The 18,769-nt window shown below is 51.3% G+C and overlaps 2 protein-coding genes across 7 annotated transcripts in view; one reads left to right on the top strand and one right to left on the bottom strand.

The window, feature by feature from the left end:
• Positions 1–12,709, top strand: part of SDCCAG8 (SHH signaling and ciliogenesis regulator SDCCAG8) — a 232,566-nt gene extending 219,857 nt beyond the window's left edge. The window contains exons 17-18 of one of the 2 annotated variants that reach the window (XM_027610400.2): positions 3,251–3,377; positions 12,366–12,709. In XM_027610400.2, coding sequence (XP_027466201.1) covers positions 3,251–3,377; positions 12,366–12,395 — 157 coding nt within the window. In that variant the 3' untranslated portion in view covers positions 12,396–12,709. Of the gene's footprint in view, positions 1–3,250; positions 3,378–12,365 lie in introns of those variants that run through there. The other variant, XM_027610402.2, reaches the window with a different exon arrangement.
• A 1,644-nt stretch (positions 12,710–14,353) lies between these two features.
• The window catches only part of AKT3 (AKT serine/threonine kinase 3), a 316,918-nt gene continuing 312,502 nt past the window's right edge, over positions 14,354–18,769 (bottom strand). For 4 of the 5 annotated variants that reach the window (XM_027610409.2, XM_027610408.2, XM_027610413.2 and 1 more), the window contains one exon: positions 14,354–17,956. In XM_027610409.2, coding sequence (XP_027466210.1) covers positions 17,871–17,956 — 86 coding nt within the window. In that variant the 3' untranslated portion in view covers positions 14,354–17,870. Of the gene's footprint in view, positions 17,957–18,025; positions 18,508–18,769 lie in introns of those variants that run through there. The other variant, XM_027610411.2, reaches the window with a different exon arrangement.

Below are 18,769 nucleotides of genomic sequence, written 5' to 3' on the forward strand. Positions count from 1 at the left end.
CGGCGGTGGGAGCTGCAGCTGTGGTTGGCTGAGCGCGCGCACTTAGAAGGACAAACGTGAGGGCCATAAGCAGCATGGAAAATAAAAGACGACTTTTATGTCCCAGGACACCCCAGGATATCTCTTCTAACCCATGGTAGTGAAACCTCCAAGAACAGAGTAGAGGTAGGGTTGTGCGGTGTTTGGGGCCGGCTGTTCCAAGAAATAACTTGTTAATTAAAAAAAAAAAAGTCTTCCCGATATTCATAAAACACCTCGAGAGGGCTGCTACTGAAATTTATTTCCTTAACCGAGTCCCTTTTATCTAAAATCTGGGTTTCTTCTTTGTTTCTTTGTTTCTGTCCTTTAACAAATGTGGGTTTGGGTTGTTGTTTTTTACCTTTTCTGAGCTTGTGACTGACTTCGTTGCAGCACGTGAGTGACATAATAGAGGCTGACCTTGAACAAGGAGGGAGCATGTCTTTTAAAGGGGGAAAAGTCCCCCAAGATGGCCCTGGGGTGTGCAAGCTGGCTCCCACTGTGAAGCTGGGGGGGCTTCTGCCTCGGGGAAGGAAGGCTTTCCGGAGGCCCTTACGCCTCACGTCGTCGGTGGTACTTCTGCAGGATGACACCCAGCTTGATTCAGCCGCTCCGGGTGGGGCCTGGGTGCTCTCAGGTAATCGCCGCAGGCATCTGAAGCCTACGGTTTGCAAAACGTTGCCAACAGAGCCTGGCCTAAGTCCTGGGGGCTCCAAGGGAGGAGGGTCCAGGCAGGAACTGGCCCCCTTTCTGGCTGTAAGCCAGTGTGGCCAGCCCAGGGCCGGCATTTTGTGCTGTGAGGAGAGCAGGGTTTGGCTCAGCCCATAGCTCTGGATCAGGCAGCCTCCTCTTTCCAGGAGCCCAGAAACACACACTCAAGCCATCAGTCCATAGGACTGTTACTCCATTTGATCAAAGCACAGGGCAAGGGACCACATGGAGAAAGTCCACTCCTGGCGCCTTGCTGCTGTTAAGCCTTAATGGTGTCATCCATTTATCGCATGTTTCTCTTGCATTTGTTTCCAGCCAGCATGAAACCAGTGGGCTACTACCTGGCTAGTGCTTAGCCTGGGGCTGTCTCCACACCCAGGACTTGGGGGGAGGTGGGGGGAGCCACCCAAGGGTTTAGATAGCTCAGCTGCTAATGATGATGCTTGTCCTCTGATTCAAATATCCAAGCAGCAGGTTGTCTGCTTCTCAAAGAAAAAGCCTCTTCTCCTCACCTCTGCATCTTCTACGGGACCCACTCCAGTGCTGGGCAGCAGAGCAGATGCTCAGATGAGCGGTGGCTGCCTGCATCTGTCGGTGGGTCAGCCCGGGCAGAGTGCCCCTGCCCCGCAACCCCGCAGCCCGCTGGCGGGGCTTCTGGGCCGCCCTGGGATGTCCTCGCCCCTCCAGGAGACGGTGCAGGAAAACTCCTTTGATCTGACGTCCAGGGGTGGTTTTGAGGCTGCTCTCAGGAAACCTTGTCCCCATGTGACAGTGTGATGGGTGGCCGTGGGGACAGAGGGGGCTTCCCACAGCTGCAGTGCCCTGGCTTCCCCAGGATCGGAGGCAGGGTCACAGGGGCCAGGGGGAATGACTACCGTGTATACAGTGTCGAAAGCAGGAAACCGCTCACACTTGGCTGGAAGATCTTGGTATTCGGTTCTGCCCCAGCCTGATCCGGGACACTGGGAAGCCAGTCAGGGCCGGAGCAGCTGACCCTGCCCTGAACAGCCACACACACACAGGTGGGAAGAACTAAGTCCTGCCCTGGCTCCTTCCTTGCTCTTTTTCCAGAACCCGCAGGAGGCTTGAGGCTAGGAGGCGGGGCTTGCGCCTGTGGGCGGGGCCAGATGCCGGCCCCCCGCGCAGGGGGCAGGGCTGGCTGTGTAAGCATGCGTCCTGCCGCCCGGGCGCCTGCCGCTGGCTCTCGGTTTCCTGCTCTTCGCACTTGCCGCTGTAGGAAGTAGCAAAAGGCCCGGGCGTGCTTGAAAAGGGGGAGCCCTCAGTGCGAGAGGAGGAGGAGGAGACCGGGGTGGGGACCCAAGTGTGCCTTCGGGGACAGCTTGAACAAAGATGCCTACAAAAATCCTTCCGAAGTTGAGAAGGGCGGGCAGGGCCCGCGGTCGATGCAGTCTCGGAAATGGACAGGCTTGCAGGTGGCACAAGAATCTGGGAAAGCGTGAGCAATACTAGAGTGTCATTAGGTTTCCCAGAATGTAGTTTTACCCGCCGCCTCCCTGTTGGGTTAGGAAAGGAGTTCGCCCACCCCCAGGCCCGGGTCTCTGCCCTCGTCAATGCTTCATTGTGCTGGGAGCGCGCAAGAAGCTTGGCCGGCCGCAGGAAGGCTTAACTGTGGGGCAGCCTGACGGCAGTGTCTGCACATCACCTCATGGCCTTTGACTCAGTGAGTGTTGGACATGTAGCCTGGAGTTTGAAATGCATCTTGAGCTTTTAAAATCCTTTCCCTGTGAAAATACAAGTTAATTTCACCATTAGTGCTTTTGGTTGGCCAGGAAGGGTGCAGGACACAGCCAACTTTTTTCCAGAACAGTTCTGGGTAGTTGTGCAACTCTAAATTTAATCCAAAGCCTACATTTCCAGGGGTGAGTGTGCTGTAGGAAGCCGTCTGTGGACAAATGAGGATAATAGTTTGAGTGAATTAGCAAGTCTGGAGAGGAGGACCCATCAGCAGAATGACAAATTTAGGATCTTTAAAGACATCTGGTCAGCGATGCCGGAGCTCATGATTGACTGAGTGATTAATAATGGAAAACCCTTAGTTCAGTGTTTCTGCTGTCCCTCGCCCACTTCCCCAGCCAGGGCGGGCCGTCTGCTCCAGCCTCCCAGATACGTTTCCAGCTGAACAATGGAGGCATTTAGGCCCCTCGTCCTCGACCTCTGTGAGTTTAAGGTTTTGGTTTTTCTTCTCCTTATCCAACTTCTCTGTGTGTTTCCTCATTGACAACTCCCGGAGAAGGCTCCTGATTCCCTTTCACATTTGATAACGATTCCATTCAGCTTAATCAGTGCTGCGTTCCAAGAGCCTGCTGCTGGCCAGCGCCTCTCCCCTCAGGGTCGCCTGGATTTACAGCTCCGGGCTCACCAACCAGGGCTTCCCTCGGACATGCACAGCAGCGGGACACACTGAAGGGCTGAAGTTGGCCATTGCCCCTCTTGCTCGCTGCAGCTGGTTGCCCCCGCGTCTCGGGACCCATCCCTAACTCTGCGGTGGATCTCTCTGCAGGCTAAAGCAGCTGGACAAGCACAGCCAGGCCACGGCCCAGCAGCTGGTGCAGCTTCTCAACAAGCAGAACCAGCTTCTGCTGGAGAGACAGAGCCTGTCAGAAGAGGTGGGACGTCTGAGATCCCAGGTACTGTGCAAACCCAGCACAGGGGTGGGGCGCTGGGGGAGTCCTCTGGGCCGGCTCACCCACCAGAGAACACAGCAGCGTCTGTGTGTGGGGCTTTTTCTCATTCCTTGTTTCAGAGCTGCGTCGGAACAGGTGAAATCCCCAGTGATCCCATTGGGCAGCTGGTAAGCTGGCAGGGGGATCCTGAAGACTATGCTGGGCACAGTGGGGGACACGGATGTGAGGGCCATGGGCCTGCCCTCTTGAGGGAGCTAAAGTTCATGCACAACAACCCTCGATTCAACAGGCCACACTGAGGGGCACAGTCCGTGGAAGGACATGGAAGGCTACGGTGGTGAGCAGGCTTCTTGCAGGAGGTAGACTCTGAACCGCCCCTGGGGGATGTGTACAGTTTGAATTGGTTGAGGAGAGAGGGGCTGCCAACTGGGGGAGCCACGGTGAGTGGACTGCAGGAGTCTTGTCCGAAGTCAGCTGCCGGATAATTGAGCCCAGCAGCGCTACCCTTAGAGTGCACACTAACTCTTGTTACCCTTGAACGAGCTTGCAAGATCGCTTCCTGTCTCCACTTTGCAGATAGGGAAACCGAGGCACCAACAGCCTGCACAGCTAGCAAGTAGGGACACTATGCATGGCACCTAAGGCTGACGCCACAGCCCTGGCCTTCTGTTGAGGGTAGACCTGGGGCCACCAGAAGGGACAGTGGAGGGAGGAGAATATCCAGGAGAGTCTGCAGTGTGGCGTGAGACCTTTTTCCCCTAAGTGGCTTCTCTTCCTGTCAGAGGAGCTGTACTTTTTGCCCCATCAAGCAATGTGTTAGGATAATGAGGCGGTCCAGGGGCTGGCCACGGTCTCCTCCTTGTCTTAGGACCTTGTATTAGGATGGCCCCCAGGTGCCCACACAGTGAGTGCTGGGAATGATTAATGGAAAGAATGCCTCTGGAAATGAGAAGAGGGGGAAACTGTCTCTCATTCTTCTTTCAAAATGTGCTGAATGGGTATCAGGGAGCCGCTCTCCTCTGAGTGAATTTTCCCACTCAGCGCACCAAAACCCTCAACAGGAACTACTCATTTTTCCACGTAGAGAAAGAGAACACTCCCAGTGCCAGGCGCTGAACTACGGCCTGGGGTTGGGGGCCCACCTGTACACCATGCCCCTGGTGCCACTGACCCTCTCATACGATGCACCATGGTCGTCCGGGAAGGCTTGCTAACAGGTAACTGCGAGGAACACGGATTCAGGGCCTCTGTTCACACATGCCAGGAATCGACATTTTTAACAAGCTGGTTGGGTAATTCTGAGGGACTCGGAGCTCTAGAGCCTCCGAAGGGCTTGGGCGCAACCTGGGCCACAGCCCAACTGTCTGCGCGGGTCCTGCAGGAGGCAGGGCGAGCGAGCTGTGAAGCCAGCCGAGGGTTGGGGCCACCGGCTCTCCAGGCAGGTGACTAGGCTCCTGTCACACGCAGTGGAGGGACAGGGGCTCCTAGCATGAGTGAATCCTTTGGCTCCAGGAGCCAAGAACCACTTCAGAATAAGACTGGTGGGGCGGGTGCCTGGGTGGCTCAGATGGTTAAGCGTCTGCCTTCGGCTCAGGTCATGATCCCAGAGTCCTGGGATCGAGTCCCACATCGGGCTCCCTGCTCCTTGGGAGCCTGCTTCTCCCTCTGCCCCCCCCCCGTCTCTCATGAATAAATAAATAAAATCTTAAAAAAAAAAAAGACTTGTGGGGCATCTTCTGTACAAGCTCTGAGCACATGGCTGTTTCCTGTTGATTCTGGACCAGAGCATTGTCATGTAGGGTTTCCCTTTTAACTCCCCATCTGCCTACCTCGCAGCCATTCAGATCTTAACATGGGCCATCGGTGCTTAGACAACTCTTCCAGGGCTTTAAAAAACTTGATAATTGCCAAATGGATTGCAAAATTTTCATAAAATGCATTTAAAAAAAAGAAAACCCAAAACCTCAAAACATCCTCAGAAAAATGAGCAGGTCTTTTTTCTCTTGCCTGAAGCCACAGAGATGCTTTGACCATCCTGAGTTATCTGATACCAGCCCATCTGGCTCATCTCTAAAGGGATCTTTCAGATTCAAATAGTACATTTGGAGTTATTTTAATATGAACAGGACAAAAGACATTTCATAGAGGGACTGTTGGCTTTCAGTAGCAAATACTAGCATTCAAAGAAGAGGCAGGGATCCAGTTTTGCAAGCTCGCTGCGGAATATCTAAACCGAAGGCCTGCTCTTTCTACCCAAGTGTGGCATTAGACCTACTTCGGCCATGGAATAAGCTGGAATTGTGAGTTTAGCTTCCAACCGCTGAGGGGAACAAGGCCGCTGTGTGCTCCCAGCAGGGATCTCGGAGGACACAGCCCGCTGCGAGCTCCTGAGTGACCGACCCCGCTCCCTGTTTTCCTGGAGAGACACTGGTTCATCTCTCGTTTAGGGATGAACCGTTTAACTAAAGGCTTCCGTTTTCTCAGCTTGGATGGATTAAGCATAAGGACTTAATTGCTTATGTCAGACTCTCAAACTCGGTCCACCTGACACCCAGCAGGGAGTGGAGAGCTCCTGGCCTGGGCCGCTGCTCCGTAGCTGAGTCCCAGGCCTCTGGTTTGCTCCTAGGCCCCGAGCCCTGGGCCCTGGAGCAGATGACGGACCTCAGGTCGGCCTGCCGCCTCTGACGGGAAACAGCGACGTCTGTTCAGAAGGCTTTCTTATTCTCAATCGTTTCTGCTTACATCCTGAAACCCGCACAACAGTCTGGCAGAGCCAGCCGGTCGTAGTCGTAACTAGGCCGCGGTGATGGTTTTAACCGTGACGATTCCAGTCTTCCCCTGCAACACTGCTGGCCGCCAGTGGGCCTGGCTCAGGGCTTCAGGGCCGCCTTGTTCTTCATGTGACTAAAAGCGGTGGCTTTGTTACTCTCCTGCCTCATGCTGCGGGTGGGGAACTTCTAGAAAATGGCTTTTAAAATGTCCTAAAATGGCTATGCTGGTCATCCCGAAGACCTCCACCCAGCCTGCCTGCAGACACGGCCCCACGGCCCCTCCCTGAGCACGGGCCCTGTGGCCTCCTCTTGGTGGGGACAGAGACTCTGGCTGGGTCTCGGGAGTGGTGGCGGGGCCTGGTGGCTGGGAGCAGGGGATCAGTGGTCTGGGACCCAGCGCCCGGGGCTCTAACATCTGGCCAAGGAGGGTGGCACCAGCTGCTGCTGGTGAGGAGGTCAGTCTCTTCTTGGGGAGAATGGCACCTGAGCGATGGGAAAGAACAGAAGTTGTCCGTTTAGAGGATGGTTTTATACCCCGAGAGTTTGTGGAGGAACTACTCATTGGGCAACAATTCGGGGTTCCGATTTGCGTCTTCTGATAGCTGCCTTCCCCCCGGGCCCTAGGGCTCCGTCCTCAATGCTCGGTCTGGGGAGGGGCGCCCTTCCAGTCCCTGCAGACGAAGCATCTCTACAGTCGGGACGCTCTCCTGAGACTGACTTATCAGTGATTAATCAGTTGGCCTGTGACTTTTGCGCATTCTTGGCAGTGAACTGACTTTCTAATTTGATTCAAACTTGTGCTTGGATCCAACAGCCACATGTGATTATAATGAAAATCATGGATATTGTCTCATTACATGGAAGGATCTGGCCAGAGAGCCGAAAGGAGCAAAGAACCGGGCACAGGGGAGGAGGGGAGGCAGGGCCCATTTGTGACCTGAAGCCAGGGGCAGGGCACCTTCAGAAATGGCCGCTCGAGGGAGGGTCACTGGGCAGGGACTGAGGAGTGGGGGGTGCCTGCCGCTCACCCCGGATGGGACCTGGAGATGTACGCAGGTTTGCGGGGGTCCTTCCTGAGCCCTGGGGGCCTCGCTGGCCTCACGTGGGTGCTTCCCCGAAGTTAGCTACCTGCAGGACAGATGGTGCTTGAATAGAACAGCAAATACACTGAATAAAATAAATTAGAAAGCCTCCTCCTGAACCAAGAGTTTTTGGAAAGAATTCTAAATAGATGAAAACAAACAATTTGATTTCAACCAAATTGTTGTTTTTTTGTTTTTATCCTGATTTTCACCCGAATTGTCAGTCTCAAAAATAAACACTGATACATTCCCAGAAAATATTTTTCAAATAAAAACTGACTCTGTTAAAGTTTGCCCTGATTCTTTCAAAACTGTGTACAAGACACTGTCAACCAAAGTGACTTGCATATTTTTTTAAATACACTTGAACATATGCAGCTAAAATGTCATTAACTCCCTGCTGCCTGAGTGTTTCTCAAGAGTGACACAAGACCCCTGGTGCTGTGTTGCCAACATAAGGGTCTCGCGACCCTCAGAGAAACTTCCCGAGCAACTCGAATAACACAGTTTAACTTTTGTGGGTTGGTTGTTTTTTTGTTTTTTTGTTTTTTTTCCCACGGAAGGCCCTGTGTGTAATTAATATTGAAAAGCACATACGGCTTCATTGAAGCCAAACTTGTTCTTCCGTTTAACAGTTCACTTTGTCCAAGAGTGAATAATTTCAGAATGAGACTCATGGAAGAAAAATAAATCGAATTTTCTGTTGCTTCAGACACACTTGCTCCAGTTATTGCTTCCTGAGTCAGACGTTACATTTTGCAATATAAATTCACAATCAAGATTTTAAAGGGAGCTAAATATTTTAATCCAATTAGACAAGTTAACAAAACACTGAATATTGCATGGAGTGTGGAGAAGTGGTTCTTGCCTTTAAAAGACTGTGATTCCGTCACATTACAACCCCAAATGTCAGTGTTGTCTTTATTCTTAACGCTTTCAAACATGAGGCAGCCAGAGGCTCCTCTCTGTGCTGTTGGTGACACTGTCTGTCCTTTGGGAATTCTTAAAAATCTATTTACCATGGAAACATGGTCCCTATAAAACACAGACACCTGCCCATGTGCAGAGGAAGTTCGCAGGACTCGCGGGATTCCAGAAAGCTGGAAGATGACATCGTTGGATCCCACGAGTTGTGGGACCCTGGTGTCGGCAGAGCTCCGGGGAGGAGCGGGGCGCAGGAGCTGCCAGATCCAGGGATGCCTGGGCACTCTGACCCCAGCTGTGCGCACCCAGGGCTCCCGGCTTCCCCCGCCCCCCTGCCGGGCCGCGGGTCCAAGGCCAGCTCCAGCTGCTGTTTTCCAGAAAGCCAAGGAAGCATCGCCCCGCCTTCGTTCTGCAAGGAAGGCTTTCCCGCCTCTGCCTTTTCCTTTCTCTGGTTTCTCCCGACTCTTCCCGCTTTGGGAGCCCAGATGCAGGGAGCCAGGCCTGCGGTCCCCGTGGTCTAGGGACCCCGGGGCTTTGACCTCTGTCTGCACAGACCAGTGGTCGTCAGAGGCCCGAGGGGAGAAGGACTGCTGGGTGTGCCGGTGACCTCATCATGAACTCTGGGCCCGCTTTGCACCTGCCCACAGCTGGATGGATTCCTGGGAAGGTCAGTGAGCGTGTGGGCCACTTAGCAGGGCGTGAGGCGGGACTCTGCTGACCTGGAGGCAGCCCGCCGTGTGCCCTGCGGCTTCTGCCACGTCGTGGTGCCCCCCTGAAGGCCACATTCCACAAAGTTCTGCAGAGGGCTGGTGAGGGCACCTTCCTCCGAGCGACCCGGTGACCACCTGGAGGAGTCCACATGGCCTGTGTGTGCCGGCCAGCCTTCCCCATGACTCCTGCTCAGCTCCACAAAGATCACACTTGGTGGCTTATGTGCTCTTGCTGAGTGGGTCAGAAGAGCACGAGAGAGCCTGGACTTCGAGGTCACACCACTGGGGGCTCAGATCTCAACTCTGTACCACTTTGGGGAAGTGGTTTAGCTTTCCTATCACTCAGCTCCTGGTCAAAACCAAAACCGAAACCAAAAGCCAAACAAAACCCTTCAAAAGAAAACCTGCTTCCCCTTAGGAGGGAGCCCCCGCATGACTCCGGCGAAGGTGACCGTGAAGCTGGGGTTGGCAGGCATGAAGGGGCCACTGGATAACTCATTCAGTGTCCTTTCTGTACAGGTAGGAGAAAGAAGGCCCAGAGATGAAGTGAACAGAACTGAGAAGCGACTGGCAGGGAACTGAACTTCTCAAGAAGGTGTTCAGTCCCTGGGCCGCGGGCTGCGGGGACGGGTGGGCATCCATCCGCCTCTCTCCCCGGGCGGGGCCTGCAGCCGGCTCTGGCCCCCCAAGCAGTAGCTACTGGTGGCTTCCCTGGAGCTCTGTTCACTGGGGACAAGCTTGAGAATGCCCCAGCTGGAGGTGGGGGGCGGGACGCTTTTCTCTGGTTAAAAATAGATGCTTTCTTGCCCAAGGCACAAGGAACCGGGCCATTTTTTGACCTGGCTGCACAGAGAAGGAAAATGTGCAAATGAGCGAGATGGGTGGGGATGTGCATTTGGGGGTAACTAGTGAGAGACTGGGTGGAGGTTCGCCGATGGAAGCACGGGTCAGGCTGGGGCTGAGCATGCGCGGTCTGTGAGCAGGGGTGAGGCAGGCCGGGCATTCCCCGGGGTGGGGGGTGGGGGGCCCGGGGGCTTGGGAACAAAGCGGCAGAAAAGGCTCCGCTGGACCCCACAGCGTGGTTGCCTGGGGAACAATTCAGGTCACCCAGAGAGACTCATTTTTTAAACTCTGAATTTCAAGTTAAACTTCAGAAATAAACACAAAAGTCAGGGTTTGTGGAGAGAAGGCTCTATTAGGTTTTAAAACCAGAACAAAGAAAATGGGGTTGCAGCAGCAGGCGTGCAGACGGGGGCACGTCTGTCATCTGTGGACAGTATTTCAGAAGAGCAGCTGCCAGGGTGCCCCATCAGCCCTCCCCTCGCTGGGAGGGCAGCCCCAGACCACGGCAGATGTGGCCACACCAGCTAAGCAGGCCGCAGCAAGGGCCATGGTGACAGGTTGGAAGGCAGAGGATGGGGAGGCGGTGGCCGAGGGCTCCAGTTCCAGTTCAGACCAGCTAATGTCCCACTGGCACACGCGTCCTCACCCCCCCTTCACAGCCAGACCGTGATCACTGTGGTGTGGATGGTGGACCCAACTTTCTGGAAATAAGCATGGCTAATAGCCCTAAGAAGTGATGGCAGAGGAGTGAGATTTGGGCAGTAACTAAAGGTTCTCTGTCTCTGGACATGCCGTGGGATTGGGGGGAGCACTGAGAAATGTTCTCTACTAAACCTCCAGCAAATGGAGGGCAACACTGGGTGCTGCATTTATTGACCAGTGACATGGGCACGGGGTGAATTACTCAGATGTCTACAGGATGGGGTGGGCAGCCGTAGGTACTGGGGATCCCGGACCAGTGAATGGTAATATTGGGGCTGTAATCCTAAAGTCAGGACAGGCTTTGCATCAAAACCAAATAAAATATCAAACCAGCGAAGAGACAGTGACAGGGAATTTGCTCCAGGGAGAGAGATTTGGGCTGGCTCCTGTCTGCTTGCTCACAATGGGGACCTCACATCTGCCCTGCTCCCAAGGGGTCGCATAGGGGCAGGAGGTCGAGGGTTCTGGGGAGCCGTCTGAGGACCACCAGGGGACGGGTCGGGTGATGATCAGTTACTAGATGGACCCGGAGCCCACAGGCACTATGAACTCATTATAAGGAGAGATGCCAGTTTCGAGTTTGGATTAAAAGAATTCCTGTGACATTTTCTTTCTACTGCAGGTCTTTACCATTACTCTGTGCACACGTCATGGGGGTGTGTGTCTTCTACCCGAAGTTCAGTTACATTTTTCTTTTTCGATACGCCTGTCATGGTTTATGCTTATCCTTGTGCTCAGAGACACACATCCCACTCACTCAGTGCACAGCCCCCGCCTGCGTGCCAAGCATGGCGGCTGCACATGTGACATTCTAATGACCCTTCTACTTAAAGACTTGCACACTAAAGAGGCACGATCAGCGTCACACACGCTGAGAAGCCTACCTGAGATGGAAACAATTCCTTTTTGCATCTTTCAAGAGAGGCAACAAATTGATTTTCCTATTTCTCTTGCGTGAATTCTGATCTTTTGCTCACTATTCTGTCTTGGAAATCCTCAAGTAATCGTGGCTGAAACTGGGTTCTCACAGGAGCCCCCCTCCCTCCGCCGATTCTAGCTCAGGAAATCTGCGTTGGGGAGGGCAAAGGCCCACATGTCTTTCTGGAAGGTGGTTGCCAGCCAGCCAGACCAAACCAGACCTCCCGCTCCTCAAGGTCAAGGACTGTGTCTTATTCATCTTCCCACGTGGTACTGGGTAGGTACACAGGAGGTGCCCTGTTTTGTGCAATGAAACTGTCTGCAGTGGTTTCTGGCACCACTTCTGGCCATGGGTTAAACTAATCTGAGCAGCCCGGTGCGCCAGGGCCGTCAACGGTGTACTCAGAACTCCACTTACCTGTGATTCCCTCAACCCAGTTTTCAGGAGCTGGTTTTGAAACCTTTATTCCTGTTTAAAGCCAAGAGGCCAGATACACCAAATCCCTCTTCCAGCATGTGGGAGGTGGTTTCCATGTGAAAAAAATGCCTTTATATATGTTATAATAACATGTCTGCCACTAAAACTTGGGAGGTTTTAGCTCGTTTTGATTTCACTAGGAATGTCTCAGGGACACTTGGCCTGCATCCTGTTTTTGTTCTAGCTTCCCCAGCTGTAATGTCTGAGCAGTTTTCAGTAAACAGATCCTGGTGCGGATCGGGGTCTCCTTCCCGACAGGGAGGTGGTGGCTCTCTGGCCACACCCTGTCATCGGCCTGCCCTTCCTCCAGAGACAGACACACCTCTGGGGTACAAATGGTTTTCAGAGTTCAAGCCTTAAAACAAAGTCATTCACCTCATGTTCCGTGGTCAAGTAGGAGCACAAGCTTTTCATGCGTCTGGTTACATACAGTCTCTGCATTTTTAGCAAAAGAGTTGATTTTTCTCTGTAAACGTAGAAGGGGCACCTCAGCCAGCGAGAAGACAAATCACAGGGAAGAACAAGATCTATTTAAACTTACTTTTTATTATCATTTTTTCCAGTTACCCAGCATGCGACAATCTGATTGCTGACCTGGACGAAACAGAGTGAAATAAATGGTTTACAAAGAGATATTTACATTCATCTGATTTGTTCGTGAGATGCCACAGCACACCACGACCTTCCGGAACAGTGGCCAGCGCCCGGGATGGCAGCGGGCCGCTCGCTCGACACCCCGTCTGCTGCTCGGCGGCACCTGTGTGCGGGCGGCCCGCGGCTCAGCTCTGGCACCCGACGAGGAGCCCTCCTGCTATGTTTCCAGAAATGGCTTGAAGTGATGATGTTTTTAAGATCTGCTCATTTGTATGCTGTTACACACGACTTTCAATAAATGAACTTTTTAAAGACCTGAATTGTAATGTTTCCTTTTTACCTTGTAGTGATGAACGAAACACACCAAAAAGGCACATATTTCAACTAGGCCAGAGGGTATTAAGGACCAGACTTTCTTCCTGCCATTCACGTTTCCTTCCCTCTTCGTGAGCTAGAGAGCATCCTTTAACTTCTGATGCTTTTAATCCACATCTCGTAAGACTCCACTAACTTATCATCCTGCTACTCTGGGCACAGTCGGGAGACACCAGGAAGCACTGTTTATCCCGTCCGCTCTGCTCACAAGGAAAAAGACAAGAAAGCATCTTTGGCTTGGTGGTGTCAGGTTTCTTCTCGAATGTTCGGAGTTTGAGAGGAGCCTACGAATGTACTTCGTGGAATTACAAAGTTGACTTCGAGGTCTATCAGATATCTGTACACAGATCGTTATTTTAGTTTAAGAGAATATTTCTACTACACACAGTTAAGCCCTCAGATGCTTGAAAGTAATAAAAACCGGGCACTGAAAGTGTTGTATTGTCCTTTTGAGGACAATGAAGCGCTAAAGGCAAGGCAAGGCCGCGGGCGGGAGGAGGCCCTGACCTCAGGCCCTTCTCCTGGCTAGCGATCCCAAACCCTTGCTCTCACCGGGCCCCCGGGGCCTCTCCGGATGGACGGGGATTAGGCTTTGGAGGCGGTGGGATGATACACGCGCAAAGACCTTTCAAAAGTCTCTCGAGCATGGAAAAGGTTCAAGCCTGAAAGAGTAGAACTTCTACTATTTGGATTCAGTTTTTTATTTAATCCAATGTGCGAGACATCAAGGTTGTCACCTAAGATATGTTAATCGTCCCTAATTCTGTTTGAGGACTACAGTAAATAAATTACACAATATTCTACAAATAGCACCCTTAAAGAATTGTAGAGGTCACTTTATTTTAGCCTCATGGATCTGTCCATCCCAGTGTTTTCGAGAGAAAAGCACACGGAAGAATGCCCTCAGATCTGGCTGTGTGACACACACGTGCCTGACTAACTCTGGTCCCAAAGCCATTCCTCTACTTAGCTTAGTCAGGAGCAAAGCCAAGTTTGTACAACTGTAGGTTTATGAGGTAAAATCAGAAAAAGGCCCCATCCAAAATAAGTCTAGATAAATCAGACTGGAGTACAACCACCCTACCCGTCCCTCACCCACGACTAAGTTTGTTAATTTGCCAACGTACATCCTAAGAAAGGAAGTATGCAGAGCAACACGTGTAAGGTTATCAGGAAGACATTACTGAGGAGTGACACTCCTGAAGAGTTCTGGGCCCAAACCGTCGGGTGTGAAGCTTGTTAGGTCCCTAATGCATCTCCAAGGAGCCCCCTTCTTCCATCTCTGACTTCATGGGAGATGCGCCTGAGACCCATCACTGAGGGGTCGGCAACTCCCCTTCAGATGCGGCCCCTCGTCCAAGTTCGCACAACTGCACTATTGCCATTTTACTGAAGTAATAACAAAGCAGTCTTGCGTGTGTCTGGGGCTACAAGAGACGGACAATAGTTATTCTCCTCTCACATTTATACAGGGTAGGTTAATACCAGCTGGAGCTATTAAAAATCTTTTTTTTTTCCAGAAAAGAATAATTGATTTTCTGAGACTACAGAACCACGTCCAACAACAATAAACAGAGAAATAGCAGATTGACATAGTGCTTTATTTAAGCCGTCTGTACGAAGGAAAATAATGTGCATCCCTATCATATACGTGTAAAAATACTAAGGATGTACAGTGTACAAAAACAGTTTCTTGTAGTTATTTCACATCCTTGTGGGTCATATACTTAAGGAAATGAACAGTTTTAGTATGACCGACAGTAATAGTAATACAGTTTTTCTTGGGTTCATAGTTGCGTCTGCTTAAAATCCTTAACCAGATGACTAGATCTTGCGCGGATCTAATGAAAGAACTAGCAAGGTCAAGAAATGTCACAAACTATAAAGCTACAGGGAGGTAATTCAATTACCAATTTAGAGGTTTTCTTTTTATTTAAATAAATACTTTACATTTCATGCTTGCCTGTAATGCACTACCAGGAGCAAGATAAGGAAATTCTACTGTAGACAGTACGAACAGTAGCAGCAAAGTGTGTACGTTGAGGTGTAATACAGAGACCCTGCAGTTAGTAAGGAAGGCCCTTACTTTTGTCCTCTAGGAGAAGCAAGGGGCCCCTGCAAGAACAGTCAGCTTTAAGAAGCCGGAAATCAGGTAAGGGAAATGGAAAACAATACTGGAATAATGCTATGTCATTAGTGTAGAAAGCAAAGCTGTGAGCAACCTGCCAAAAAATCCAAGCAGAAATGGCCAATTTCCTCCCAGATGGCTGCATTAAGACAAGAGGGCAGACTTCATGGAAGTTAGTGCGGGATGGAGTCCGCAGCATCTGACCCGTGTTCTGATGGAGTGATGCTGGGTTCCGGGCCTCGCCTTCTGCCAGCAGCCCCTACCCCAATCACGGCAGCCCCCACCCCCGCCACGGGCAGCCCCTAGGGCAGGTGCGGACACCTCCCTCTACACACGCACGCACGCACACTTGTTTTCCTGTCGTTCCTCCGCACCAGCTGATGGACACCTGGGAGTGAGGGCGAGGGGCGCTGGATGTGAAAGCCAAGCCAAGGCCCCGCGGGCCCCTGGCGCATCTCGAGGCCCAGCGTGAGCGAGCTCTGCACGCGCGTGGGCTGCAGAACCAAGCCAGCTGTGAGGAGTGGCCAGTCCGGGGCACTGTCAGCGCGGTCATTCATCCTCAGGAAGTGTCCTTGGCCAAGGTTACAGGAAATCACCTCAAGGTTGCGGGGGGGGAGGAGGGGGAAGCTATCCAAGTCCTTAGTGTACGGGGTCACCCTCCTCGAGACAGAGGGCCACTCCGCAGAAACATCAGCCAGCCTCAGCCGCCTTCTCTGCCTCTATCTGCTCCTCTTGGATAAAAATGGATGTGAGACAACTTACAGGACATACCTTCTAGTCTACTTTCTGGTCAAAGTGAAACATTCAACAGAATTCCAAGGAGGGAGAAAAAGTGAAGCGACATGTGTAAGTAAGAATGAACTACCATTTCCTGTAACTTCCTACTCAATGCTAAGGATGAACTTCACTCAGGTAGGAACATGAAAAATTAGGATAAAACCTATGTCTGAATATGTCTTAGCTGCCTTAGTAAAATGCCCTTTGACCCCCGTCAGTCCCAGTGGCCCGCCCACCGCCAGCAGTGGTGTCTCATCTACAGATCCACACTTCCAGCGCCACGAGGCTAAGACATCTGCGTATGAATGATTCATCCTACTTAGAAAGTTACTTGCTTTTCCACACAATGCATCTGAGTCGTCATACCACGTCATGCCGCAGTGTTCCACGGGGAGCTGTCAGAACGTGTGACTACACACATCTCCACGATCGCTCCATGGGGCCGGCTGGCCTCCCGCGGCCGCGGCGAGCACCCCCAGCCCCTGGACTTCATAGGCTGCTTTGGAAAATGTCAGCTCCTAGCACCAAAGGGTTTAATCTGAAGATCATCATTAATGAAGGAGAAAGATGAGGTTTGCATACATGTCCCCTTTCGTGAGAAATGTTGGAATTTGGGGACATGAATATATACAGAAAAAGAAAAGTTGGAGGTGTTTTTTTTGTGTGTGTGTTGTTTTGTTTTCTCCCTGATGGCTTAATTCAGTGATAAATGTACCATGATCGGAATAAACACACCAGGTTCTTACCCCTTACTGCCTACTTTGTGAACACTCGAGATGTGTGCATTTTGCCAAGTACGGTGCATTTGTCACGGTCATGCCGGTCGCAGTTCCTTTCATGGTGAGACGTCGCTGGGCCGTCAGAGCGTTTCCTTTCTCAAACGGTCGACAGCAACATCCTTCTGTCTCAACCCCTCGGCATGGAGAGCTGGGGATTTTCTCCCTTTGAGCACCAAGGGGTTCAGTGCCAGCATCTCTTCTCCCAAAGCCCAATTCTAACCAATGTGTACAATTTCAGAGCCTCATCAAATTTTGTTACAAAGGAGAAAAAGTGCATGATTCTCATTGCTGTGTACATTCCTTGCACATGGGTCAAAATAAACTGCAGTGAGTCTAGTTCATGTAAGTTGGAGCTGCATTTGCTAACATGACACACAATTTTCTTCACTAAGAAATAAATACTACTGCAATATAAACAAAATCATAAAAGGACATTCAAAGTTTTAACATCCGAGAAAAAGCTAATTCACATAGAACTGAAAGTCAAAACTTAAAACAAATAAGGCAAACACCTGTTTACCTTGGTGTACAAATTTTGGTGAAAAGCAGGATCATTATACCTGTCTACATTCTTCAGCCATCAGAGGTGATAAATATCAAGAAGGGAAAAAGGTTTCCAAGCACAGGGGGAAAAAAAAAAAAGCTCTCTGGTGCAAATCGTGTCATCGAGCCTGTAAGCGACCTTGCCTCTGCTGTGCATATGCCTCCTTCCTTGGAAGAGCAGTGTCCGTCTTGCCAACGACCGCCCGTGAAATGTGGACGTCCGGGTGGCACAGCGGGCTTCCTGTGCAGTGTCCATCAGGGACTACGTGTGCATCTAGCGCTCTACCTCAACGGTCGTTCGGTCCTTCTCTCAGATGCTTCCCTACGGATTCCGGCCAGGTCTGGGTGCGCGATCCCCACTGTACGCACTGACCTCTTACGCCTTCCTACAATTCTGCATATGCACATCACCACCCTGCCACAATTGCTTGTTCTGAATTATAAACTAAATCTTCTTAGTCTAATTAGTTTTCGATGTATCTTCTAGAAAGTTAAAAAATGTACCTAGAATCAGTGTATCTCATTTAGCCTTCACTGTTAGGGAAAAACAAAAACGAAAAGACCAAAAGATGACAACTGGTGCACAAATGAACAATGGTGGGCTCATGACTTCCAAAGATTGTAAAATTACCTCTTAAAGTTGCTAGAATAGTAAGACAGTAGCAGCAGCGGCATGAGACCGTAGACGGAGATACAATTTCATGCAAAAACAAACAAGTGTGTTTGCGTCCATGTGTGTTCTCGTGGGGGTGAGAGTGGGCTGGGTGTCTGGAGGCGCTCTCCTGCTTTGTAAGAGCTACGACTGGTGTGATGTCCGGGAATCGTCTTGAGGAGGAAATCTGGGACGACAGTGAAGGGGCAGGATGGGGGCCTTACTCGCGGCCGCTGGCGGAGTAGGAGAACTGAGGGAAGTGCGGCCGCCGCTCGTTGTCCACGCAGTCCATGCCGTCCTCGTCATCTGCGGGCACAAAGCGGCCACTTAACGTCACGGTTACTGTTGGCAACGGTATCTCTGGTCTACGCGGTTCGAACGTCTAGCACGGGGAAGGTCAGCGGCAACAAGCTCCGAGACACTTGTGACCGTCAACAAAACACAGAATAACGACACTCACTCCCCAAACAATCTCCCTTTCACACGCACGATCTATGAAGAAAGAACACCCTCACGTCGACTCCCTCGAGCCATGAACAACTCAAGACCCAACATGCTGTGAAAAAATATTATTGAACAAAACCAGATTTTTTAAAATAAGAAAGTGCAAACGATCTTCAGGAACCTCCAATTCCACGAAACTACGCCTGTCCAAATTGCGGCGGGCAGTCAGGCCTAAGGCACCAGAAGTGTCTGGTACCAACGCCTTCAAATGCGTGTATTTTTTCTTCTTGGTGCTTTAGGTGTGACTGCAAAATAAAGCTTTGTAGGAGTCCTTGATTTGACATTGTTTACGTTATTTACTCTCCATCTCATATCTGCCTTCCGTCACCATTCCCGGTTTCCCTAAGAGGCACCTTTAAACGAGAGTGAAGAAAGGAAGACAAAGGAAGAGAGAGAGATGTCAGCATCTAACACTAGCCCCGCTGGAAACCAGCAGCAAGCAGAGACACGAAGGCATGGAGCAAGGCGCTTTCACTTGGGCTGCCCCCTTTCACCTTCCCCGCCTTCTTGTATTCAAAAGATCTCGAATGATCCCCCAAGCCCTTCTCCTAACTGTCCTGGTGATTAAAGTCCCACATGGCCAGGAAGCTCTTCCTTCTGTGTGGTCACATGTTC

The sequence above is a fragment of the Zalophus californianus genome, chromosome 10 (assembly GCF_009762305.2).
Source record: "Zalophus californianus isolate mZalCal1 chromosome 10, mZalCal1.pri.v2, whole genome shotgun sequence".
In the NCBI taxonomy this organism is placed as follows: Eukaryota; Metazoa; Chordata; class Mammalia; order Carnivora; family Otariidae; genus Zalophus; species Zalophus californianus.